The sequence below is a fragment of the Mytilus edulis genome, chromosome 3 (genome assembly GCF_963676685.1).
Source record: "Mytilus edulis chromosome 3, xbMytEdul2.2, whole genome shotgun sequence".
In the NCBI taxonomy this organism is placed as follows: Eukaryota; Metazoa; Mollusca; class Bivalvia; order Mytilida; family Mytilidae; genus Mytilus; species Mytilus edulis.
The window spans coordinates 48,878,439-48,888,968 of record NC_092346.1 but is presented as its reverse complement, the minus strand read 5'-3'; the positions used below and the strand labels follow the sequence as shown (position 1 = coordinate 48,888,968).

At 32.3% G+C, this 10,530-nt stretch overlaps 1 protein-coding gene across 1 annotated transcript; it reads left to right on the top strand.

Moving 5' to 3' along the window:
• Positions 1-1,577: 1,577 nt before the first annotated feature.
• On the top strand, positions 1,578-4,062 carry LOC139514321 (collagen alpha-1(XII) chain-like). The gene is made up of 3 exons (XM_071303415.1): positions 1,578-1,695; positions 2,746-3,315; positions 3,944-4,062. Exons 1-3 carry the CDS (start codon positions 1,635-1,637, stop codon positions 3,979-3,981), a joined length of 669 nt encoding a protein of 222 aa, XP_071159516.1. The 5' UTR covers positions 1,578-1,634; the 3' UTR covers positions 3,982-4,062.
• The last annotated feature ends 6,468 nt before the right edge of the window (positions 4,063-10,530 follow it).

Below are 10,530 nucleotides of genomic sequence, written 5' to 3'. Positions count from 1 at the left end.
TTATGGAATAACCGTTTCACAGATGCTATCGTCGTAACTACAACCCCCTTCCCTTTTCACCAATGTGACCTACCAAATTAGACTATTTACCAGGTATATAATATCATAAGCAACACGACGGGTGCCACATGTGGAGCAGGATCTGCTTACCCGTCCAGATTACCTGAGACTACCCCAAATTTTGATGGGGTTCGTGTTGCCCAGTCTTTAGTTTTCGATGTTGTTTCTTGTTTACAATTATTTGTCTGTTTATCTTTTTCATTTTAGCCATGGCTTTATCAGTTTATTTTTGATTTATCACTGTTCCTCTTTTAAATTCATAGTTGACAAAAACTGAAACTACAGAAAGTTGTAAAAGGCTCTTTAAGAAATATCAGACAACAGAAGCGGATTCATATTAACTAAATTGAGAATAGTTAAAATCACAAGATATAAAAATGCCTATTTAGTATCAGCCATGCTGAATTTTGAAAGATGGACCAACTGGATTAAAATAGACTAGCAAAAGATTAACAGATTTCTGCTGTTTAATCGGGTTGTTTGTAGTCTCTTTGACACATTACCCGTTTGCATTCTCAATTCTTTTATGATGACTTAAGTTACATGACTTTTGTGCGGTATTAGGAGACACAATTTGACATGTTTTAGTAAGCAAGAGAACTGATTCTAACCAATAGTGAATGAATTTCAAAGAAACTATAAAATACCTGCCGTTAAATCAAATAATCCCTGGAAGGAAGCATTTGTTTATTCATAAAATCCTATTTTTTGTTAGGATATCTCAGACAGAAAGATGACAACATCTGATAGACAACTTACAATTTTAGATTTAGTAATTCATCACCTGGACGTAAAAAGAGTATGATTGGGAGACTGGAAGTAACTACGATTTAGAAAAGGAAGAAAGTAACCGTTTATCAACCAAAAGAGGACAAAAAAAAAAGCTTTGAAATTATACGTACAGGATGGAGATTAATATCAACATGTAAGAATACATGTGCTATGACAATTGATGAGAGAACGTCACTTCAGCAGTTGAAGGTAAAAGAACGATGAGAATATTGCTTAATGTGGATGAAGCAATTCCAAAAATAGTAGCCTACACTGGTACCTTATTACCAATTAACTAAAAAAGCGTGGTCTTGTGGTGAAGTTAGATATCAACACATCGCATTGTAGGCTATACGCTCGATGTGTAATTCTGAAATTGCCGGCAGTACACTACTATACCCTTAATATGATGTATCACACTTTTTCGAGCAAACTACAAAATCCAAAAAGCGGATTAACTCAAAGTCAGTTTCCAGTTCGGCCGATGAATTATTTTCTAATGTGATTTTTAACACTAACATCAAAAAGAATTAAAATGAAACGTTTCTTTAAAATATTTTCAGATAAAAATACGATTCGTTTTACCTGGGTATGTAATTTTTTTCTAAAAATTAGATTATGACATTTTGAGTGTTTTTCTGCTTTATAAGACATTTGAAAATTGTGACCACAGTCAGTTTGCACAATCGGATTTTAAGATTGTTTTCTAGTATTTGTAGATTGACTGTTTGACACAAAGGTTAACTTCTAGGTCACATAGATAAGACCCTAGATTGGCGAGATCAATTGTCATATCAATAACTATGAAGTTACTTATTGTTGCTTTCATTTTTTCCACAGTTAATACACTAATTGTAGTTCAAGGTGAGTAGATTAATTTTTATATAAATTTTTTAGAAAAAGTACCTATATGATGGCTGGAGAGATTGATGAATGGATACTAACACAAAAAGTAACAGTCCATAGGAAAACATATTACAATTCTGACTTCAAACTGGTGCGTGCGTGTTTGAGAACCAGAAAAATAAAAATATTAAACTTGTGCGTTAAGAGTGTATTTGTAAGCAAGAACAATGTTTATATTACACCTGTTAGCAGATCTTTTAATTTTTGTTTTTATTTATTTCATTCACATTTGGTTTAGAATCGAGACGATTAAAAGATTGACTTCTCGTGTACACACCTGTCTGCTATTAAAGACTGAACTCCCACTTAAGATGTTTTCTGTCTATCTATTTTGTTGCATTTCTGTCTCATCATCGTATACAAAAGATCTCCTCTTAATCGAAATAGTTTTGATATCACGATTTCAAACGTAACTGCTAAAAAGATGCAGAAACTATCAAAGAGACATTAGAACCTCAAAAGTAAAAGAAAACAGAACACCATGGCAAAAACAAAAACAAAAACAAAACATGAGAAGACGAACAAATAAGCAGCAAACTACATAGAAAAGCTAAAGATTAAACACCACGAACCTATCACAAAGTGGGTGTAATCTCGGGCATTCTGGAAGGGTTATTAGTTCTTAGCACCCGTTGTATTGGTCATGCAGAAACAAATCCTAAAAAAGTAATATTTTACCAATGGTTAACATGTACGATGCAAATTTCTATATTTAGTAAATTAAACAGTGATACATGATGCCAATAGGATTTTTTTTCTCCCTATCGACCAACATGACATTATGGACAGATTTTTTTCGGATCAAGAATTACCAATCAAGGTAACACGTTTGTAAAGTTTGCTCGATTGTTTTTTTTCTGACACCCATATCACCAGAGCTACCAACTGGTATTTATGATTTTTGATTTTCATATCATTGCGATTTTTCGATTACTTTTTACTTTAATATGCCAAAATCTATACTATACCACATAATCGACAAAATTAAAAATAAAAGAATACTTGTAGCTATAGGATGTGTTGAAAAAGCAGACATTGTTTTTCTCGTTGATGCATCTGGTAGCGTGGGCGCAACAAACTTCAAGAAAGAACTAGAGTTTGTTTCAACAATATTGTCCAACTTTACCATAGATCCAGACCACGTACAAGTAGGAGTTGTAACGTTCGACAGCAAAACGTATCTAAGAATAAAACTAAACCAGTATAATGATACAAAGTCTATACAAAATGCCGTGAAAGGAATACCATACACTGGTCAGCTGACAAAAACTGATATAGCCCTTCAGTTCATACTCAGTAAAGTGTTTGTTCCAAGTGCCGGGGATCGGTCAGATGCAAAAGATGTATTGGTTATTTTGACAGATGGCGTGTCAGGAAATCCTTTAAATACCGCAAAACAGGCATACATTTATAAAGAAAAGCATATTCAAGTTATAAGCGTTGGCATTGGCAGAGGCGCTAACAAAGAGGAACTCACAAATATGGCATCCGTTCCAGGATATGTTTTTCAAGTCACAGATTTTAGCAAACTTCTAGGCATACAAAAAACCATCCATGCATTGTCCTGCAATAATGACGGTAAATTGTAACGTATTATAAACGAGACGGTTGTATCTATCGCTCCTCTTTTATAAGACATTTGTTGTTAAAATACACACAATTTGTCGAAATTCAGTTACCTCTTGAGCATGTTTCAAATCGTCTTAAAAGTTAAATTTGATATATCAGGCCATTTTACCTTACGTTGTTTCGTAGCCAGCGATCAAAGTAAATAGTATATAATTCTATTTTAGGTTCACATAAACAAAAAAAGCTTCAATGTGTAAAACCACGTAAAGCGAGTTAAAATCTGATCATGTTACGTGTGGAGGATATCATCTTCAATTTCATAAAATATAAAATGACAATATTCAAACGAGAATTTTCCATCTATATAGTGAATTTTTTTTTCTATAATTCCAGTTTACCGAATAGAGACTATTTGTTTTAAAAATTAGGTAAACGATTATATCAATTTGTTTGAGGTTAAATTAGAATTGGGTATTTTTGACTTCACACTATATTAAAATATATATTCTGTAATTGTTACGTATCAAACTTTGAATAACGTCAACGCGATGTGTTGGAAATACCATGAACTATAAGAGAAAAAAAATACACCTCTGCTATTCTATACTAAAATTATGTATACAAATCTGAATTGCAGTTATCACAACACCGTCACTGCAGTGGATGTTTGGATGAATAAACCATTAGGACGGTAGCAGTAAATGGAAAAGATTACTGCACAGTTTTTTTAAATGGTTTAGATTAAATAGAAAAAAAACTTAAAGTGTTGTTATAAAACCTGACCAAAAGGATTGAGCAATATATCTGCTGCATGTATTTAGTCAAAAATAGTGTACAAACATAATATTTAACTTGCACTAGTACCACGACGGGTGTCACAAGTTAGGCAGGAAACTGTTTACTATTTTGGAGCTATAAGTTTACCCCCAGTTTTGGTTGGATTTTCTTTTTTTATGACAAGCATTCTTGACTTTTGTTATTATTGTAGAGGAAAAAAAGAAGGAGAACTCTTTAATTGTGAATAAACAATTTACTTATAATGACTGACTACTGACACCATCATTGGCATCGACCCAGCGATTGTAAAAAATTCCCAAAAATGCAAAGCTTATAATTTGCTAAACCAGTCGAGCGTTTTGTCTACTCGAGACGTATGAGGGACGCTCGAATCAAAACAGTTAGAAAGGTTAATAAAATATGAAGGAAAAAATAAAATAAATAAATAAATCCGAAAATTGTGCAAAATCTACGGCTAATGACATCTATGTTAAGGGTAAAGACAAAACTAAGAGTTTGAATAATTAAAGCAGAAAATCTTGTTGATATTTTATACTACCTACTTCGATGGTGGTACCTTTTAAACCAATAGTTGCATCGACCCAGTGATTGTAATCAAACTTCATAATAGACAATCACGCTGATAGTTTGTTATTGTAACACCAGACGCGTGTTTCGGCTAAATAAGGTGCATCAGTTGTTCTCGAATCAAAACAATGAAAAAAACATTGCAAAGCGATTAAAAGCATTGAAAGACACAAATAAGTGTAGAAAAATGCGTTCCGAATAATTAAAGAATATATCATATGAACAGAAAATGAACTGAAAATGACTATAGCATTAATATATAATGTCAACACAAAAGCGTTGACTACAGGGCACATATATTCTGAAAATATGATGTCGGATCTGAAATACATAACCAAATGAAACATAAGAATATTCTTTATGATAGCCAATAAAATGACAAGCCCAGTCTACGTTTATGTAGGTCATCTTTATAGTTGTTATATATTCTGACTTGATCACAGAGACTGAGCAAGATATGTGTTTTACTCTGGACAGACACATGCTGTCAAGGTTTGAAAAGAAAGATGCATGATATCAGAGCGCAGTTTACAACTAATTGATATCACTGCAAACACTTATACACAATTTACATTGATTTGAAGAAAACAAGTAGAAACTAACTTCTAATTGGAAAGAAGGAGGAATGCTGCCATCAATTGATTAGTCACTGAAATTTACTGAAAAAAGTAAACTTATTCAATCCTTTCAAAACTATGTCAAATGTATTGATAAACGAACTAACTGCTTATATGTGGACACTTAAGTGCAGAAAAGTACTTTATGATGTCACTTTGACATCTCAAACATAACGACATATATGTTTCTAACCTGAAATTACTATTTCCTGCATAGTGTAAAATACTTTTTGTAGCAGTTATTTTTTACAAACTACGAACTTTGTGACTATCTTGATAATCAACGTAGATAAATGACACCCTTATAGTGTTAGACATTTGACCCACAAAAGTGACAACATTTACAATCAATGGGAAAGCGTCCAATCACATTGAATTGAGGAGTGCTCTTCAGCAGGCTACACAATGAGATATCCGATAGAATTTGATAGCTCGTCTCAAGCTATGGCTATATAGGACAGATACATTGTTATGTATTTAAGAACCATTTTTTCCTGCATAATTATTGTTTCGATGTATTTTTCCAACGCTTTTTTTTAACAATAACATATAGAACAAATAAGACTAATAGTTATCAGTTCGAATATTTTATCAAATTAGTGAACTTGTTTTCGTGGAAATGATTTAATCAATCGATGTATTCTGGTTTCATTTAGATTATGATGATTTGTAAACAATTAAATTCATGTGAACTGGTGTACACCGTTTGTTATAAAGAATACAAGTCATTATGATTTGAATTAAATTAACTCAGAAGGAGACGATATCGAACTTATTTTATAAAAAGCTGACTACACAAATAGAAATCTAGATGACGGAAAACTAACCAGATATATCTGGCTTTTGAAAAGGTGTCCCAATCTTTAACTTTAATGTTAAAGATTAAGAATCGCATACACAATTTCTGTCCTTTCCCTTCTGCATTCACAAGAACATATCTATCTGGTATATTTTTTTAGACAATATTTTGGTAAAGATATGTTATTTTTGTTCCATGAGTTTTTTTTATGAATGATTAACTTAACCGATCACCCACAAGTTAAAGTCATAATCATGAAAACAATTTGGCCACGTGTGATGTTCTGATACCCATAAAATCTTTTTTCGGACATTATTGACTAAGAAATGTACAGTTAATTTAAAAAGGAAATTACTTTCATACAAATGGAAAGCTAATGTTGCTGTAAATGATCAGATCATCTTTGATCATTTTTGATTATCTTATCCCAGGCATAGATAAGCTTATAGCCGTATTTGGCACAACTTTTTGGAATTTTGGATCCTCAATGCTCTTCAATTTTGTACTTGTTTGGCTTTATAAATATTTTGATATGAGCGTCAATGATCAGTCTTATGAAGACGAAACGCGCGTCTGGCGTACTAAATTATAATCCTGGTACCTTTGATAACTATTTACACCACTGGGTCGATGCCACTACTGGTGGACGTTTCGTCCCCGAGGGTATCACCAGCCCAGTAGTCAACACTTCGGTGTTGACATGAATATCAATAATGTGGTCATTTTAATAAATTTCCTGTTACAACACTTTGATTTTTTCGAAAAACTAAGGATTTTCTTATTCCAGGCATAGATTACCTTAACCGTATTTGGCACAACTTTTTGAAAGTTTGGATTCTCAATGCTCTTCAACTTTGTACTTGTTTGGCTTTATAAATATTTTGATATGAGCGTCACTGATGAGTCTTATGAAGACGAAACGCGCGTCTGGCGTACTAAATTATAATCCTGGTACCTCTTGTAACTATTGATTCATAAGTATTATATATCGTCAATCCTCTTACAGATTATCCAGACATCACCATAGTCGTAAGACAATTTTATTAACCAACCATGAGCCCTTGTCGGCAATATACACAAAATGTAATTATACAATAAGGATTATAAAACATGCGAGAATAATAATTTTCAGTAAAAATACACAAACAACTGAAAAAGATAAAAATATGAGAAATATAGGATATACCCAGTCAACAGACTAACAGTGGGCCAACGCTGGCAAATTGTCGGCCCGTTGGTCGACCGTTGGTGTTGGCTACACAACATTGGCCCAACGTTGGCAAATTGTCGGTCCGTTGGTCGCAAGTTTATGTTGGCTGCACAACATTGGCCAAACGATTGGATCGCACGTTGGTGTTGGCTGCATAACATTTGCCCAACGTTGGTCTTTTGTTTTAAATCCATATTATATTCTCATGCTGGTTATAAAAAAATCGGGCAAATGTTGGCATTATGTTAGTAGCAACATAGGGCCGATATGAAATTTTGTTAATAAAAATTGATTATGAAATATTTTTCGCTTTATTTCTCTTGGGAGACGGATAATTTCGATTGCTGCATGCTTTATGAAAAGTAAATGGTATACCGAAAGTGTTTATCAACTGAAATTGCATTTACAACTCTATGTTGAGCCAATGCTGGGCCAACGTTGATCATATATTATACTCTATATATAAGCCTGGTAAAAATTATACTGGAATATCATTACTGTAATAAAAAAAATGTATATCGTAAACATAGATTGCCTGGTTAAAAGTTTAAATTTATTGCAATCATTATTTATAACATAGATGTTATACCCATTACATCTATGTTTATAATAACTTTATTCATTAAACTTTGTAAAACATAATAATTTAGCATTATATGCAGAGTGATATTTGGTACAGCCAGTCTGAAATCAAGCACATTCTGATAAGATTGACCATATGTTCGACTTTCAAAGATAGTTGCTATGGTAATTAAGTTTATAAGAAATCTTAATGTAATTTGGTAATGGGATGGTCACTTTTGTGGCTATTTCCTGTTGTGTATTTGTAAGAAATTTGTAAAACGAAGAAAACAATTATAGAGAAAATCATATCATCTGATGTTCAAAGAGAAAGAAAGAACATGTAAGTTGTAACTTTAAAAAATCTAATAAATTGTAAATTACCAATATTTTAGTAGTTTTTTTTCTAAAATCTATAACGATAACATTTATACCCATTAGGGAGCTACCATTTTATTTTTATGGGGGGGGGGGGGGGGGGGTGGGGGGGTGGGGGCTAGGATGAAAAATTTTGTCCTGCATTTTTTTTAGTTGTAATCTCTGTCCTGCCTTTTTATTTTTCCCTCTATTCGGTCCTGCCTTTCTTTTTTTTTTAGTTTATTCTGACTTTTTTACATAAATTGTCATCCTGACTTTTTTTTTGCAAGTGTCTCATCCTGCCTTCTTTTTTTACTCAAAATTCCTGTCCTGCCTATTTTTTTCAAATTTCATCCTAGCCCCCCCCCCCCCCCCCCCCCCCCCCCCCCCCCCCCCCATAAAAATCAAATGACAGCTCCCTTACTGAAGTTAATGGAAAAAACCTGTCTTAAGATGTAACCTATTCCGTAATGTTTCAGAAATAAGGTATAATGATTTCTGCTTCATTGAAATATAAATGAATTTGTTAGTTCTATTGTATTTATAAATCGCATGCAAACATATACGATATATTTGTGAAACCTAATCATATACACACTTGCATGTGTATTAGATATCAAATAGAGTATTTATTTCTTAATCTTATTTAAAAATCTTATCTAAATTCATTGCAAGAATATGTTGTTATTTGTATAAAATTATACTGACTTGGCTGAATTTAGTTTTTGTCCTCGGCAAAACTTTTGCAAAACAAAACCAATATTTGAATAGTTTGTAGGAGTAAATATCAGTCACAAAAAAGCTGACGCTTGAAATATATAAAATAGGGCGAGCGGGGGGAACACACAGACGGATATTTATAAAAGAAAAAAGACTATAAATTAGTGTCTGAATTACTTGGAGTAGCTTTTCTTTTTAATATACAATTTTACATTTTGATATTAATTTATAGGTCAGGTATTTGAGTACAACAGAAGACAAAATAAATCAGAGTGCAAAAGGAAAAAAGAGAATTAGGAATAATAAGAATTATTGACAACATCCTGGCTAGAAAATGCATGGTAATGGAGATGGGAAAAAATGCATTCTACCATTTGATACCCCAGAACTAATAATTTTAAGAAGTCAAAGTAAGTTAACATAATAGCCATCCTTTATGCTACATCGGATTCGAATTTCATAGACATATGTGCATAACATGTTTAATACTACCGTTAACATGGTTAATGCTAGTGTATTTAGATTTTACTTTGTATTTTTTTTCAACTAGTTTTATTTATTTACTTAGAACATTTTTTTGACAAAGTTTCCTGTAACCATTTCTACACTCAATTGTCCTGCTTAACCTACCTAGCTTGGTAATGTCTAACCATTATGGTAAAGCATGCAATATGCTTTTTGCCTTGCTGGGCTTGTATAGGCCAAGAAAAATATAAAAAAAGAGGATTTTTTCTTACTTTTGTACAAAAATGTAATGTGCCGGAACACCAGAAACAATGTATTTTTTATTTTTTTTAAAAATCTTTTAGGAGGATTTATATAATCAAAATATACATACATTGAGTACTCATTTATTTATTACTTTATTACAGAGTCAGTGAAATAACTTTTATGACGATATGCTTAATTGGATAAAGGATTTAACGTTAGACGGAGCCAGAAATTATTGACAAAACAAAGTGTAGCAAAAAACAAAAGGAAGACTCTTGTGAATAAAAACCATGTTGGAATACAGAACTAGAAAAATAGCTGTATGAAATGAATTATCAAAGCCTTCATACAGTGCTTGGCTACATAAACTGTAAGGATATTATGCAAACGGGATAAATGAATTATCTGTTTTCATTCTAGATCTGATTTAGCAACGCATAGATACAAAACAGATTTTTTTTTAAAAATTTGCTGGTTGTCTAGCTAATAATATAAATAAATTATATTTAATCACACCTTTGTATTTACATTATTTAAGAAAATTGGGTAACATGGATATGTTGGTTGCATTCATTAAAATTTGGGTATAATTCAGAAGTATAATTCTTGGAGAGAATTGGTTGTGTGTTACTGAAACGTCCATTGGCAAATATTTCATGCATGTTCAGGAAGATGGAGAGAAAATGGCAAAATACAAAATTTTCGGGATAGTATGTAAGACACAACATGGTATAGTGGATATGAAAAACGCAATAATTGCAACATCTAAAAAAGTAATAGTTTCGCCATTTTGAACTCATGTTAGAACCAGGAGTTATTGCAGTTGTTGCCTGGAAGGGATTTTAGTATCCTTCATATGGATAAAAAGGTTTATAGATTGAACC